This window comes from Hyla sarda, chromosome 10 (assembly GCF_029499605.1).
Source record: "Hyla sarda isolate aHylSar1 chromosome 10, aHylSar1.hap1, whole genome shotgun sequence".
In the NCBI taxonomy this organism is placed as follows: domain Eukaryota; kingdom Metazoa; phylum Chordata; class Amphibia; order Anura; family Hylidae; genus Hyla; species Hyla sarda.
Genome location: NC_079198.1, coordinates 123,704,639 through 123,722,060, shown reverse-complemented (window position 1 = coordinate 123,722,060; position 17,422 = coordinate 123,704,639). Strand labels below are relative to the sequence as shown.

General features: G+C 44.5%; 1 protein-coding gene across 2 annotated transcripts in view; it reads right to left on the bottom strand.

The window, feature by feature from the left end:
- NCAPD3 (non-SMC condensin II complex subunit D3) overlaps window positions 1–17,422 on the bottom strand; it is a 68,048-nt gene that overhangs the window by 23,436 nt on the left and 27,190 nt on the right. For both annotated transcript variants that reach the window (XM_056542390.1, XM_056542389.1), the window contains exons 13-19: window positions 15,974–16,054; window positions 15,557–15,630; window positions 15,321–15,455; window positions 8,906–9,126; window positions 6,771–6,962; window positions 6,587–6,687; window positions 4,742–4,857 (exon numbers count right to left, since the gene is read on the bottom strand). In XM_056542390.1, coding sequence (XP_056398365.1) covers window positions 4,742–4,857; window positions 6,587–6,687; window positions 6,771–6,962; window positions 8,906–9,126; window positions 15,321–15,455; window positions 15,557–15,630; window positions 15,974–16,054 — 920 coding nt within the window. The remainder of the gene's footprint in view (window positions 1–4,741; window positions 4,858–6,586; window positions 6,688–6,770; window positions 6,963–8,905; window positions 9,127–15,320; window positions 15,456–15,556; window positions 15,631–15,973; window positions 16,055–17,422) is intronic.

Genomic DNA, 17,422 nt, shown 5'->3' with positions numbered 1-17,422 from the left:
TGATTGAAAAAAACGGCCACTAGGTGGCTCTGTTATGTTCCCAAACAGTTCATTTGGTCTCCCCCCCGGCCTGGCAGGAGACCGAACTCAGGAAGTGCGTTCGGGGCATGGCGGGGCACAGCTCTCACAGGCTTCAATGATGTCGCGCCTGCTGGGGAACGCCCACTTTCTCATGCCAGAGCTCACACAATGTGAGCAAGAGGAAAGGTATGATACACAGATTTTTAAAGCTTGGAATTTTTTTTTTTTTTTAAAGAGCACCTGTCTCATCAAACCTAAACCAACTCAGATTAAATTCCCTAACTACTCCTAACACCCCTCCTGCTCTTAAAGCGTACCTGTCAAAAAAAGAAAAAAGTGATATGTTACTCAGGACCCAATCCTGATCATGTGCATATAATTTTTATGTGTCTCTGACCAATATATCCAGAGATATAAGCATTTATCTGCTGGTGAGTTACTTTTTCATTGTGCAGGCTGGAGGGGGCGTGTCAGTCTGTCTCCCTCACAGGAGCAAGCCTGTGCAGTCAGCCAATCAGTACTCTCTACTCTGTAACCCTTTCCTCTCTGGTTTTATGCTGTGTCATGTGTCAGAGGAACATACTTGGAGCTTGCCTGCAGTAATCAGAAGACATTATGGTGAATTCATAACAGGATAAAATGTATAAATATAAGAATAGATCTTTTTAAAATTAGTGCAAGGATTTTTTAGATAAAAATACAGCATTTTTATGAATACATGTTCTATCTGTTTTATCTTCTCCTAGTAAAGCTGGATGCTAATCAGCATAGCTGTCACTATGCGTGTCATTCATCTTTCACAGACTCCTGAATGTCTGATCAACGTCTTTGTCATTCAGGAGTCCGAGAAAGCTTTGACTATTTCAGCATGCTGGGAGTTGTAGTTTAGTAACAACTGAAGCTGCAATGTTTGTAAATAACTGTGTTAGAGCAGTGTTGCCTCCAGCTGTTGTAAAACTACAGCTCCCAGCATGTCCACACATCCTTTATCTGTAGTTTTGCATACACACAATAGAAATCTCCTATACTGGATACCGGTATGCTTTACAGCTGGTATCCAGTATGCTGTAAAATCTAGACTAGTCTGTCTGGCTAAAAGACAGGTGACCCCTAGTGATGGCTATTTTGTGCTTGAATTTCAGGTGACAATTTAAATTATTTTTTTTTAACAGGTGTATATTGTGAAATGTCATATCATAATGAATCCTGCAATATATGAAAAGTTTTTAACAATGACAGTGTCTTTAAAATGCTTTGTATCATACCTTTCCTTCCTTGCTCATTCTGTGAGCTCCTGGCAGGAGAAAATGGCCATTCTCCAGCAGGCGCGACGTCAATGAAGCCTGTGAGAGCTGAGCCTCACCATGCCCCACACGCACTTCCTGAGTTTGGTCTCCTGCCAGGCTGGGAGGAGACCAAACTAACTTATTGACTTGTGCAGGGAACAGCACAGAGCCACCTAGTGGCCATTTTTTCAATCACATTATAAACATATATATAAAGATTGAGAATTTTAACAGCAAGTAAATAGCAAAGTGTCTTCTAATTACATAAGGAACAATATATTAAAAGTTTAGTTTGGTAACAGGTACTCTTTAACCCCTTAAGGACCGAGCATTTTTCCTTTTTTGCACTTTCATTTTTTCCTCCTTACTTTTAAAAATCATAAACCTTTCAATTTTGCACCTAAAAATCCATATGAGGTTTCATTTTTTGCGCCACCAATTCTACTTTGTAATGAGTCTTTTTACCCAAAACTCTACGGCAAAACCAAAAAGAAATCATTGTGCAACAAAATTGAAGAAAAAACACCATTTTGTAAATTTTGGGGCTTCTGTTTCTATGCAGTACATTTTTCGGTAAAAATGACACCTTCACTTTATTCTGTAGGTCCATACGATTAAAATGATACCCTACTTATATAGGTTTGATTTGGTCTTACTACTGGAAAAAATCATAACTACATCTTTGCAGATGATACTAAACTCTGTAAAGCGGTAAACACAATAGAGGACAGTGCACTGTATATAAAAGATAACACTTTAGAGGACAGAGCACTGTTACAAATAGATCTGGATAGGTTCGAGGTTTGGGTTGGGAAGTGGCAGATGAGGTTCAACACTAATAAATGTAAGGTAATGCACATGGTGATGAAAAATCCAGGTTGGGATTATGTATTAAATGAAATGGGAGAACACTTGGGATGACTGATGTGGAAAAGGACTTAAGAGTCTTAGTTAACAGTAAATTTAGCTGTAGTGAACAGTGTCAGGCAGCTGCTACCAAGGCAAATAAAATCATGGGGGGCATCAATGGGGGCATAGATGCCCACGACAAGGAAATAATTCTACCGCTGTACAGATCACTAGTCAGACCACACATAGAACACTGTGTACAGTACTGGTCAGACCACACATAGAATACTGTGTACAGTACTGGTCAGACCACACATAGAATACTGTGTACAGTACTGGTCAGACCACACATAGAATACTGTGTACAGTACTGGTCAGACCACACATAGAATACTGTGTACAGTACTGGTCAGACCACACATAGAATACTGTGTACAGTACTGGTCAGACCACACATAGAATACTGTGTACAGTACTGGTCAGACCACACATGGAATACTGTGTACAGTACTGGTCAGACCACACATAGAATACTGTGTACAGTACTGGTCAGACCACACATAGAATACTGTGTACAGTACTTGTCAGACCACACATGGAATACTGTGTACAGTACTGGTCAGACCACACATGGAATACTGTGTACAGTACTGGTCAGACCACACATAGAATACTGTGTACAGTACTGGTCAGACCACACATAGAATACTGTGTACAGTACTGGCCAGACCACACATAGAATACTGTGTACAGTACTAGCCAGACCACACATAGAATACTGTGTACAGTACTAGTCAGACCACACATAGAACACTGTGTACAGTACTGGTCAGACCACACATAGAATACTGTGTACAGTACTGGTCAGACCACACATAGAATACTGTGTACAGTACTGGTCAGACCACACATAGAATACTGTGTACAGTACTAGTCAGACCACACATAGAACACTGTGTACAGTACTGGTCAGACCACACATAGAATACTGTGTACAGTACTGGTCAGACCACACATGGAAGACTGTGTACAGTACTGGTCAGACCACACATAGAATACTGTGTACAGTACTGGTCAGACCACACATAGAATACTGTGTACAGTACTGGTCTCCAGTGTACAAGAAAGATATAGTGGAGCTGGAGAGGGTTCAAAGACGGGCAACCAGGGTAATACGGGGAATGGGAGGACTACAGTACCCAGAAAGATTATCAGAATTAGGGTTATTTAGTTTAGGAAAAAGAAGGCTTAGGGGCGACCTAATAACTATGTATAAATATATCAGGGGGCCGTACAGAGATCTCTCCCATGATCTATTTATACCCAGGACTGTATCTATAACAAGGGGGCATCCTCTACGTCTAGAGGAAAGAAGGTTTCTGCACCAGCACAGACGGGGTTCTTTACTGTAAGAGCAGTGAGACTGTGGAATTCTCTCCCGGAGGAGGTGTCATGGTGAACTTTGTAAAAGAGTTCAAAAAGGGTCTGGATGCATTTTTGGAGAATAATAACATCGCTGGTTATGTATATTAGATTTATAGGGACAGAACATTGATCCAGGGATTTATTCTGATGCCATATTTGGAGTCGGGAAGGAATTTTTGCCTCTAGTATGAGGGTTTTTTTGCCTCCTCTGGATCAACTCAGTAGGGACTCATTAGGGATATAGGTTGAACTTGATGGACTCTGGACTTTTTTCAACCTTATGAACTATGTTACTATATGCAGGAAAATGTTATTAGTTTAAAATTGTCATCTTCTGACCCCTATAACTTTATTTTTCCACATACTGGACGGTATGAGGGCTCATTTTTTGCGCAGTGATCTGAAGGTTTTAGTGGTACCATTTTTGCATTGATCAGACTTTTTGATCGCTTTGTATACATTTTTCATGATATAAAAAGTGAATAACAATACGCTATTTTGGACTTTGGAATATTTTTTGCGCGTACGCCATTGACCGTGCGGTTTAATTAACTATATATTTTTTATAGTTCGGACATTTACGCACGCGGCAATACCACATATGTTAATTTTTATTATGGTTACATATTTTTTACATGGAATTTGGGAAAAGGGGGGTGATTCACCCCACTGGACCACCAGGGATGGTTTAAATGCCCCTTTAAATGCCGCTGTCAACTTTGCAGCGCCTCCAGTTACTGCAAAACTACAACTCCCAGCATGCCCGGACAGCCGAAGGCTGTCCGGGCATGCTGGGAGTTTTAGTTTTGCAACAGGTTGAGTCACATTGTTTGGAAAACACTGCCCTAGTGGATCAGGGTAAGGCTGGGTTCACACCCCATTTTATCTGGGGGATTGGAAAACCGGGCACTCAATTGAATGAGCGACCGGAGTCAGATAATGGTCCGGCCAGAAAACCGGATACGGGGCAAAAATGAGCCAGAGTCATTATCTGACTCCGGTCGGCTCATTCAAATGAATGAGATACGGGCCGTGTCCGGCTGGGGTACGGGAGAGCCCGGTTTTCCCATTCCCCAGCCGGATCCGGTCCCTGTATAGACAAAACCTATTGTATTTATTATACAGATATTACGGAAACAGAAATCTGCCTGAGTATTTACCTGCGCTGCTTCAGGAGAGTCCCTGTGAGCGTAACAAAGCTTCTGCAGGGTCTCTATTGCCGGACTTATAATCTCTGCTGGAGACTTGAAGTCTTTCAACCAAGACTTTACATCATCTGTACAGAGGGGAGGAAGAGGAAAGGTCAAGATGTGACTCCGAACTCGGCAGAGAGGAGACGCTATGTGGATACAACATGGTTTTTAACAACACATTGATTACCAATGGTCAGTCCAGTCCTATGTAAATAAGGACTTCAAAAACAAAACGGCAGCTAATAAGGGCCCATTCGGACAAGAGAAATTCCGGGAGGATATCCCAATACGGTAGCCTCAAATAGTTTTTAATGGGATATTGTTGCACCATACTCAATTTGTGCAGCAGAAAATTCTGCCATGGAAACTCAAATTTTGGACTCCACCAAAATCCTCAGATGTGAGAAATTTTAGGTTTGTACATGTTTTAAAGGGGTACTCCGCCCCTAGACATCTTATCCCCTATCCAAAAGGATAGGGGATAAGATGTCAGATCGCTGCGGTGCCGCTGCTGGGGAGCCCCGGGATCCCCGCTGCGGCACTAAGCTATCATTAAAGCACAGAGAGAGTTCGCTCTGCACGTAATGACGCGCAATACAGGGGCCGGAGCATCGTTACGTCACGGCTCCGCCCCTCGTGACGTCACGGCCCTTTCAATACAAGTCTATGGGAGGGGGCGCGGCGGTCGTCACGCCCCCTACCATAGACTTGCATTAAGGGGACGGGCTGTGATGTCACGAGGGGCGGAGCCATAACGTCACGCGGCTCCGTCCCCTGTATCGCCCATCATTACGCACAGAGCGAACTCGCTCTGTGCTGTAATGATAGCGCAGTGCTGCAGCGGGGATCCCCAGCAGCGGCACCGCGGCGATCTGACATCTTATCCCCTATCCTTTGGATAGGGGATAAGATGTCTAGGGGCGGAGTACCCCTTTAAGCCTTTTGGATATGTTCACACTACGGAATAACGCAAGTAAAATTATTTTTTTGCTGAATTCCTCTTGGGACACCTTTCTACGTGATGTTAAATGGAGCAAAAATTATAGGAAATTGGAGCTTGAAGGGGTATTCGGGCGGAATTATTATTTTTTCTTTAAATCATTAAACTACACAGATTTGTAATTTACTTCTATTTAACCCCTTAAGGACGCAGGTTTTTTTCGTTTTTGCATTTTCATTTTTTCCTCATCACCTTCTAAAATCATAACGTTTTAAATTTGGCACATAAAATTCCATATTATGGCTTATTTTTTGCGCCACCAATTCTACTTTGCAGTGACATCAGTCATTTCACCAAAAAATCCACGGCAAAACGGAAAAAAAAATTCATTGTGCGACAAAATTTAAGAAAAAACATTTCATTTTGTAACTTTTGGGGGCTTCCGTTTCTACGCAGTGCATTTTTCGGTAAAAATAACAACATCTTATCTTTATTCTGTACGGTTAAAATGATCCCCTACTTTTATAGGTTGAATATTGTTGTACTTCGGAAAAAAATCATAACTACATGCAGGAAAATTTATACGTTAAAAATGCTCATCTTCTAACCCCTATAACTTTTTTTATTTTTCCGTGTACGGGCCGGTATGAGCACTCATTTTTTGTGTTCGGAAGTTTTTACCAGTATCATTTTTGTATCGATCAGACTTTTTGATCGCTTTTTATTAATGGATAGGGGATAAGATGTCTAGGGGCGGAGTACCCCTTTAACAAGATCATGACAGGTACTCTTTAAAAATGCATTGAAACAATAAGGAACAGCACCACTTGCTCAGCTTCTCCAAGATATATGAAAATAACATAAAATCTCACCAATCAGCTTGGCTCTCTTATCTTCAGGTAGATGTTTGGCAATATGGCCGATCACACACAGGATGTGGCCGGTGGTGACGCTGGAGTTGGCGTCAGTCTCTCTGAAATAGGGAAGAGATCGGATGAAGCTGATGCTCAACTTTATTTCATTACAACATTTGGAGACTGGATGTGCCTTTCTTACCTTCTGACCTGGTCCCAGGCATTCAGGATTTTGGTGTAGTCCAGCTTTGGTGCGGAACCGGCAACCTTGGCCAGCACCATCCAGGCCGAGGCGGAGTGCTCTGACTCCGTGTGAGAGATCAGGTTGTTTATTAACGTGGAAGAAAACTTATCCTGCTTGGCCCATAGGTGAAAAGCCTTAGTCAGATAGCGGCTGCGGAGAGAGAAACATACGGGATGATAAATAGAACTATATTACCGATAATGAAAAAAAAACAACAACTAAAATGATCATAATAAACATTTTTAAACCTTCCAGCACTTATCAGCTGCTGTATGCTCCAGAGGAAGTTGTGTAGTTCTTTCCAGTCTGACCACAGTGCTCTCTGCTGCCACCTCTGTCCGTGTCAGGAACTGTCCAGAGCAGAAGCAAATCCCCATAGCAAACCTCTTCTGCACCGGACAGTTGCCAGAAAGTTAAAACTACAGTGGTCCCTCAACATACGATGTTAATCCGTTCCAAATGAACCATCGTTTGTTGAAACCATCGTATGTTGAGGGATCCGTGCAATGTGAAGTATAGGAAATTGTACTCACCTGTCCCCGCCGCTCCGGACCGTCACCGTTGCCCTGGATGTTGCGCTCCATCGCTGTCGCCGCGTCCCCGCCGCCCTGGATGGTCTCTGCTGCCCGGGAACGTTGCTCTCACGTCACTACGCACGCCGCTCCTATTGCATGAAGGGACGGCGTGCGCGGCGACGTGATGACGACGATGGAGAGGATCCCGAAGAGGATGCTCTGGAGCCCCAAGGACAGGTAGGAGACCATCGCCGGAGCACACGGGGCACCGTAAACGGCTATCTGGTGGCAGCTGAAGTAGTCTGCGCTGCCGGATAGCCGTTTATGCGATGGCCCCGACATACAAAAGCATCGTATGTTGATGCTGCCTCTGAGAGGCCTCAGAGGCCATCGCATGTGGAAATTATCGTATGTCGGGCCATTGTAGGTCGGGCCATTGTAGGTCGGGGGGGGGGGGGGTCACTGTACAGTGGAAAACTGTGGAATTACTTCTATTAAGCCTTCCAGTACTTATCAGCTGCTGTATGCTCCAGAGGAAGTTGTGTAGTTCTTGACCATAGTGCTCTCTGCTGACACCTCTGTCTGTATCAGGAACTGTCCAGAGCAGGAGCAAATCCCCATAGCAAAACTCTACAGCTCCGGACAGTTCCTGACACGGACAGTGGTGTCAGCAGAGAGCACTGTGCTCAGACTGGAAAGAACTACACAACTTCCTCTGTAGTATACAGCAGCTGATAAGTACTGGAAGGATTAAGATTTTTTAATAAAAGTATTTCACAAATCTGTTTAACTTTCTGGCACCAGTTGATTTAAAAAAATATATATTTTCTACCGTAATACCCCTTTAACATATAATGCATCCCGTTACCCCCTATATACAGCATATTATTTCCCAAACAGGGTGCCGCCAGCTGTTGCAAAACTACCCAGCATGCTGGGAGTTGTAGTTTTGCAAAAGCTGGAGGCACCCCGGTTAAAGGAGATGTCTGGTGCGGACTATTCCTATTCCATCCTGCCCGGGCAGCAAAAAAAGAGAAAACAAACTTTCACTTACCTTCCTACGTTCCCCCGGAGCTCCGCTACAGCTGATTCGTCGGCCGGGCTGTCTTCTTCCTACTTCCTTCTTAGCCCGGGACGTCACACAGCGCTTCAGTCTATCATCGGCCACAGCGATGTCCCACCTTGGCCGGTGATAGGCTGAAGTGCTGTGTGATGTACCGGGCTAAAGGAAGTAGGAAGCAGATACCCCGGCCGACTGATCAGCTGTTGCGGAGCTCCGGGGGAACGTAGGAAGGTAAGTGAAAGTTTGTTTTCTTTTTTTTTTTTTTGCAGCCTGGGCAGGATGGAATAGGAAAAGTCCGCACCGGACATCTCCTTTAAGAAACTTTGACAGAGGATAACCTGCTCACTGCCAGGGGTCTGACAGCTGGAACCACCGGCAACCCAGTACACCAGTGCTAGACTAAAGGGATATTCTTTCATAGCTTTTATAGGATCTAGCAAATCGTAATAAGATATAGATTTAGTGATGGATTCAGCCGCAGCCTCTATAGTCCAGGCGGGGAGATCATCAAGTACCTGAGGTCCTGGCTCTCTGTAGTCAGCAGGTGCAGCAGATCCCAGCTCAGTTTCTGCTTCTCGTCGTCATCTCGGTATCGGCTGTAATGTTTGATGTTCTGCAGGATGAGCTGGTCCAGACACTCCAAGGTTTTCTCCTGGATGGTTGACTCTGTATCCAGCACAACCGGGATCAGCCCAGTAAGCCAGGCCTTCTGCACCAACACATTGTGAGCCTGAGCCTGAGGAAGGAAATTCAGGTTTAGCTTAAAGGGTAACTCTCATTAAAACTCATTTTTGCTATTGCACTCCTTATGGTAAATAAAAAAGATTTCTAATATACTTTGTTTAAAAAAAAATTCGTTTTCTATGTTTTATTTGTGCTTAAAAAAGCTCAAGAGCTCATTTTCCCCTTCTTATACACAGACTTAGGACCGAGGTCCAAACACAGGAAGTGTAGCCTGGAGTGCTGAGGGGGGGGGGTCTCCAACCAACAGTATATGGCAGTTAAGTGTGAGGGGAGCCATGATTGGATGAGGCTGGACACACCCTCCTCAGCACTCTAGGCTGCACTTCCTGTGTTTGGACCTCGGTCCTAAGTCTGTGTATGAGATGGGGGCAAATGTGCTCTTGAGCTTTTTTAAGCATAAATAAAACATAGAAAACTTCATTTTTTTTAAACAAAGTATATTAGAAATATGTTTTATTTACCATAAGGAGTGCTATAGCAAAAATTTCTTTTAATGAGAGTTACCCTTTAAGTAATATTGTTTAGCCTGGATACAAATGAAACAACCTTATTAGAATTGTAACACGTCCTACAGACTACTGACTACATTTTCATCGGTGAGGGTCTGAGTGTTCAGATCTTAACCAATTAGAACGAGCCGGGAGAAGTTTTCACACAGCGCATTCCCTCCCGGCTATGTGTCACATGATCGAGACACACTGGCAATGTGAGTTTATGAGCATTGTCTCCATCACGTGACATAGAGCAGGGAGAGGAGCGCATGGCAGCACAGACTTTCTTCCGCCTCTTTCTCTGATCGGTGAAGGTCTGAACACTCAGACCACCGCCGATCAAAACTTTTGACATGTCACTAGGACGTGAAAAGTTTTTCCACATGACAGGTACTATTTAAAAGGGGTACTCCGCTGCTTAGCGTTTGGAAAAAACTGTTCCGAATGCTGGACCTGGGAGCTCGTGACGTCATAGCCTCGCCTCCTCATGATGTAACGCCCCACCCCCTCAATGCAAGTCTATGGAAGGGGGCGTGGCTTCTTCCACGCCCCCTTCCATAGACTTGCACTGAGGGGCGGGGCGTGACACCATGGGGGCGGGGTTATGACGTCATGAGCTCCAGCGTTGCATGAAGCTCGTGCCCACCCACTGCTAAACAAAGCAGGGAAGAGACAGACCCCGTTCTGAAGATTGGTTGGACCCCCCCTAGACCAGACAATTATGCCCTCTTCTGTGGATAGGGGATATGTTTTTAAAGGAAAACTGTCACCAAGTTCACCCACACTAAACCCAAGGCCCCTTCCTCCGGGACCCAAAGCAAGGCTGCGGGCGGGGGATCCACCTTCAGAGCACAAGTGAAAGCCAAAATTACGGAACTTTAGCGGACGACAACTGGGCAGAAAGAAAACCTAAAAAAGTGACCGACCCTGTATGGACTCCTGTTCACTCGCACTATAACCCAGAGTATCGGGTTTAGTGTGGGTGAACGTTGTGACAGTTTTCCTTTAAGGGCTGGAATACCTCTTTAAAGGGTTAATATTAGAGATGAGCGAACTTACAGTAAATTCGAATCGTCACGAACTTCTCGGCTCAGCAGTTGATGACTTTTCCTGCATAAATGAGTTCAGCTTTCAGGTGCTCCGGTGGGCTGGAAAAGGTGGATACAGTCCTAGGAGACTCTTTCCTAGGACTGTATCCACCTTTTCCAGCCCACCGGAGCACCTGAAAGCTGAACTAATTTATGCAGGAAAAGTCATCAACCGCCGAGCCGAGAAGTTCGTGACGAATCGAATTTACTATAAGTTCGCTCATCTCTAGTTAATATTAACTGATTACACAGCGTTTGATATGACTGAAGCATTATATATCTGTATCTCTCTATCTATATCTAGGACTATTATATTAAAGGAGTAGACCAGGATATGAAAACCTATTCCCTATCCTGAAGATAGGGGATAAGTTTCAGATCGAGAGGTCAGACCGCTGGGGTCCCCCCCCCCCCGTGATCTACAGTATGAGGACCCGACAGTATGCGACAAGGGGGCGTGCCTGACCACCCCATGATGTGGCGGGCGGCCGACACCCCCCACAATACATCTCTATTGGAGAGCAGGATCCCTGCCATAGAAATGTATTAAGGGTGAATGCCAGCGGTGGTCGACATGCGCTATTTTGGCAAAGACCCAGGGTCCTTAGGATAGGGGATAAGTTTTCAAATCCAGGAGTACTCCTTTAAGAACATTAACCCCTTCCCGACCTATGACATACCTGTACGTCATGGGTGGCAAGGTGTTCCCGACCCATGACATACAGGTACGTCATGGACATTACTGCCGCTACTCGCGGCACCCCGCAGCGCCCGGAAAGATGGTGGCTATCACTGATAGCCAGCCATCTTACCGTGCGACCACGGGGGGTTTCATCCCCCACCCCCTCCAGCGATCGCTGCTATCAGCTGGTCAAATCTGACTAGCTGATAGCAGCGTTTCGCTATCAGAATACTTAGCAGCGCGGTGTGTGAGTCCCGATCACGGGGATCGGGACACACACCGCTCTGCTAAGTGTCCCTGACCTGTCCCTCGACATCACTTACCCGTCCGAGCGGTGTCCCGAGCGGTCCCGGCGTCCTCCGTGCGGTCCCGACGTCCTCCAGGCGGTCCCGGCTGCGCTGCGTCCCGGAGGTGAGTTTCCGGCAGCAGTGCAGCATCTTCATTGGCAGCAGTGAGATCGCCGTAAAGCGATCTCACTGCTGCCTCTGAGAGTTTCAAAACTGCAACTCCCAGCATGCCCAGACAGCCTTTGGCTTTCTGGGCATGCTGGGAGTTGTAGTTTTGCAACATCTGGAGGCCCACAGTTTGGAGACCACTGTATAATGGTCTCCAATCTGTGCTCTTCCAGATGTTGCAAAACTACAAATCTCAGCATGCTCAGTCTGTCCAGGCATGCTGGGAGTTGTAGTTCTCTAACATCTGGAAGAGCACAGATTGGAGACCATTATACAGTGGTCTCCAAACTGTGGACCTCCAGATGTTGCAAAACTACAACTCCCAGCATGCCCAGACTGCCCAAGCATGCTGGAAGTTGTAGTTCGGCAACATCTGATCCTTCAGATATTGCCGAACTACAACTTCCAGCATGCCTTGGCAGTCTGGGCATGCTGGGAGTTGTAGTTTTGCAACATCTGGAGGCACACTAGTTGGGAAACATTGTCCGTTTCCCACCTCAGTGCCTCCAGCTGTTGCAATTGTTGCAAAACTATAACTCCCAGCATGCACTGACAGACCATGCATGCTGGGAGTTGTAGTTTTGCAACAGCTGGAGGCACACTGGTTTGGAAACACTAAGTTTGGTTGCAAAACACTTGAAAGTTTATTACTTAACTTAGTGTTTCCAAACCAGTGTTCCTCCAGCTGTTGCAAAACTACAACTCCCAGCATGCACGGACAGCCAAAGGGCATGCTCGGAGTTTGCAACAGCTGGATGTTTGCCCCCTCCCCCCCCCCCAATGTGAATGTACAGGGTACACTCACATGGGCGGAGGTTTACAGTGAGTGCTGCAAGTTTGAGATGGCGCAAATTTTGCGCTGCAGCTCAAACTTCCAGCGGCAAACTGGCTGTGAACCTCTGCCCATGTGACTGTACCCTAAAAACACTACACTACACTGACACTAACCTAAAATAAAAAGTAAAAAACACTACATATACACATACCCCTACACAGCCCCCCTCCCCCCAAAAAATGAAAAACGTCTGGTACGCTACTGTTTCCAAAACGGAGCCTCCAGCTGTTGCAAAATAATAACTCCCAGTATTGCCGGACAGCCATTGACTGTCCAGGCATGCTGGGAGTTTTGCAACAGCTGGAGGCACCCTGTTTGGGAATCACTGGCGTAGAATACCCCTATGTCCACCCCTATGCAAATCCCTAATTCAGGCCTCAAATGCGCATGGCGCTCTCTCACTTTGGAGCCCTGTCGTATTTCAGGGCAACAGTTTTGGGACACATATGGGGTATCGCCGTACTCGGGAGAAATTGCCTTACAAATTTTGGGGGGCTTTTTCTTCTTTAACCCCTTATGAAAAGGTGAAGTTGGGGTCTACACCAGCATGTTAGTGTAAAAAAATTAATTTTTTACACTGACATGCTGGTGTTGCCCTATACTTTTCATTTTCACAAGAGGTAAAAGGGAAAAAAGACCCTCTAAATTTGTAACGCAATTTCTCCTGAGTACGGAGATACCCCATATGTGGGTGCAAAGTGCTCTGAGGGCGCACAACAAAGCTCAGAAGGGAGAGTGCACAATGTACATTTGAGGCGATTTGCACAGGGGTGGCTGATTGTTACAGCAGTTCTGACAAACGCAAAACAATAAATATCCATATGTGACCCCATTTTGGAAACTACACCCCTCACGGAATGTAATAAGGAGTGCAGTGAGCATTTACACCCCACTGGTGTATGACAGATTTTTGGAACAGTGGTCTGTGAAAATGAAAAATAAAATTTTTGATTTGCACAGTCCACCGTTTCAAATATCTGTCAAACGCCAGTGGGGTGTAAATACTCACTGCACCCCTTATTACATTCCATGAGGGGTATAGTTTCCAAAATGGGGTCACATGTGGGGGGGTCCACTGTTCTGGCACCATAGGGGCTTCCTAAATGGGACATGCCCCCCAAAAACCCTTTCAGAAAAACTCACTCTCCAAAATCCCATTGTCGCTCCTTCCCTTCTGAGCCCTCTACTGCGCCCACCGAACATTTTACATACGCATATGAGGTATTTCCTTACTCGAGAGAAATTGGGTTAAAAATTTTAGGGTGATTTCTCTCCTTTTACCCCTTGTAAAAATTAAAAAATTGGGTCTACAAGAAAATGCGAGTGTAAAAAATGAAGATTTAGAATTTTCTCCTTCACTTTGCTGCTATTCCTGTGAAACACCTAAAGGGTTAAAACACTTACTGAATGTCATTTTGAATACTTTGGGGGGTGCAGTTTTTATAATGGGGTCATTTATGGGGTATTTCTAATATGAAGATCCTTAAAATCCACTTCCAACCTGAACTGGGCCCTGAAAAATTACGATTTTGAAAATCTTGAGAAAAATTGGAAAATTGCTGCGGAACTTTGAAGCCCTCTGGTGTCCTCCAAAAGTAAAAACTTGTCAATTTTTTAATGCAAACACAAAGTAGACATATTGTATATGTGAATCAATATGTAATTTATTTGGAATATCCATTTTCCTTTCAAGCAGAGACTTTCAAAGTTAGAAAAATGCTAAATTTTCAAAATTTTCATGAAATTTTTAGATTTTTTACCAAGAAAGGATACAAATATCAGTGAAATTTTACCGATAAAATAAAGTAGAATATGTCACGAAAAAACAATCTCGGAATCAGAATGATAAGTAAAAGCATTCCAAAGTTATTAATGTTTAAAGTGACAGTGGCCAGATTTTCAAAAAATGCCCAGGTCATGAAGGTGAAAATGGGCTGGGTCATGAAGGGGTTAAAGGGGTATTCCAGGAAAAAAAACTTTTTTTTATACATCAACTGGTTCCAGAAAGTTAAACAGATTTGTAAATTACTTCTATTAAAAAATCTTAATCCTTTCAGTACTTATGAGCTTCTGAAGTTAAGGTTGTTCTTTTCTGTCTAAGTAATCTCTTATGACACGTGTCTCGGGAAACGCCCAGTTTAGAAGCAAATCCCCCATAGCAAACCTCTTCTAAACTGGGCGTTTCCCGAGACACGTGTCATCAGAGAGCACTTAGAAAGAAAAGAACAACCTTAACTTCAGAAGCTCATAAGTACTGAAAGGATTAAGATTTTTTTTAATAGAAGTAATTTACAAATCTGTTTAACTTTCTGGAGCCAGTTGATATATATAAAAAAAAGTTTTTTCCTGGATAACCCCTTTAAATACTATCACTTGACGGCAATGTATACCCAAGCGGATCCGCCAAAAGAATGAACAGGTTCATTCTTTCGGCAGATTTTGAAATGTGAATTTCCGCAGCGGAATTCTCTGCTGCGGAAATTCCCCAGTGTGCACGGTGCAGCAGAATGCCATTGAAAACAATGGGGGGGGGGGGGGGGGGCTGATGCACCTGAATTTCTGGCCTTACACATTAAACAAGAGATGGAAAAGACTAATTGTACGGAGGAGATGAAAACTCTTGAGTATTCCCAACCTGAAGCAGCTCGGTCAGGGAGGCCAGGGCCTGTTTGCGCACAGACACAGCGGGGTCTCTGCAGCGATCTTGCAGGGTGGAGAGATCCTCAGAGCTGCAAGGGATCAGGTTGTACTTCAGGATGTTCACCAAGACCTGGAAAAAAGACAGAACCAAAGGCGATCAGACGGTATTTGATCCAAGAGACGTGCAGAAGCTGCAGCTGATCAGTGATGACAACCACGGCTTCTCCTCACCTGCAGGGCAGATTTCCTGACATTAGTCTTCTCATCACCAGCTCTGAGCCGCAGCATCACCAACGTATCCCTTCCTGCAAAGAAAAATAAAAGTGTAAAGAACAGTAGTCTCTAAAACTGTGGACCTGCAGCTGTTGCAAAACTACAACTCCCAGCATGCTAGGAGTTGTAGTTTTGCAACAGCTTGGGGTCCACAATTTGGAGACTACTGGTATAGCATTTAGCCCAGTGGTCTCCAAACAGTAGACACCCAGATGATGCAAAACTACAACTCCCAGCATGCCCGGACAGCCGATGGCTGTCCGGGCATGCTGGGAGCTGCAGTTTTGCAACATCTGGAGGTCCGCTGTTTAGAGATCACTGATTTAGTATTTGCCTGTTGCAGTTTAAGCCACGGGATGGAAATCCATATCTCACCATCAGCCCCCATGTGGTCCCCCTCGTCCGTCACTTCAATGGTCCTCAGAGCACCAATAGTCTTGCGGGTGTGATTAGAAGCTGCAGGAGAGAAGATTATAATGCTGATAATGATCAGGTCACATCTGTATACCCAACATGGCACCCACACAACCCTATAATATATCCTGAATATACTGCCCCAAACTATATACACTTATTAAGGACATATAGACATGATATGAGGGAAAGGCAGGACTTCTTCCTATTAGTCAGAGGAGAAAGAAACCTTAAAAAGACACCATGAACCCCAAGTTTTACCACATCAACAATGTAGCAGAACACTAGCAGAACCCCCCTCCATTCCCACCCCTAAGATCAGCGGCCCTGGGGTGACAGATACGATCTCTGTTTAATCATTTAAATAAAATAAAAATTAATACATTTAAATTTATATATATATATATATATATATATATATATATATATATATATATATATATATATATATATATATATATATATATATATAGGGCTGTAGCTAATGATTATTAATAATCGTTTAGTTGTCGATTATTTTATCGATTAATCGGAAAAAATGTCAAAATGCCAAAAAAAAAAAAAAAGGGGTTCAGCTGATTCTACTTGAAAAACTATGTACAATGGCCATATTAAAAGTTTCTAGCATGTGATGTGACCAAACAGCAGCAATTTGGGTTTTTGTTTTTTAACGTTTACGCCGGTTGCTGTTATTATTAATGATCCTGTACAGAAACCAGCGTAAATTTGATACTGCCGCATGGTAACTGTATGAACTATTAAAAAAAATTTTAACGATTCTCTAATATTTTAATAGTTCAGACACTGTCCTCTGTCGGGGGCTGCAGCTCAGTTCTCCCGAGTCCCGTCCGCATCATGTAGTCCTATGGAGGAGCATGTGACACAACGTCACTCTGCTTCCTCCGTAACGTTACGCCGGGCGCAGGGGAGGAGTGGAGTGACGTGTATGTCACATGCTCCTCCATAGGACTACATGATGTGGACGCGGTGCGGCAGCCCCAACAGAGGACAGCTGTAAGTGAGCTGTCTACAAGGGTGGGAAACAGAGGTGGGCCCCATGTCAGATGAGCAGTGGGCACACATTGTATCTATGACCCCGCGGTTGGCTGTATCTGAGGCTCACAGGGTGTCCCAAATTTTCTTACTACATCGAGTGTATCGCACTCCTGCTTTCCTTAACATAATTGGACTGCGACCTGATTCTTGCTGCCCTCGCTGTTCTCTACCTGACGCTCATCTGCTCCATAGGTTATTGGACTGTCCAAGTCTCGCTCTGTTTTGGCGGGAGGTGGGTCAGCTAATTAGGCGGGTGTATGGCAGTTCATTTAATTTATCTGTCCTGACGTGTATACTGGGGTGCTTGGAGGGGTTAGATAGGGACAGTGGTCTATACGTTGGTATTAGCAGGAT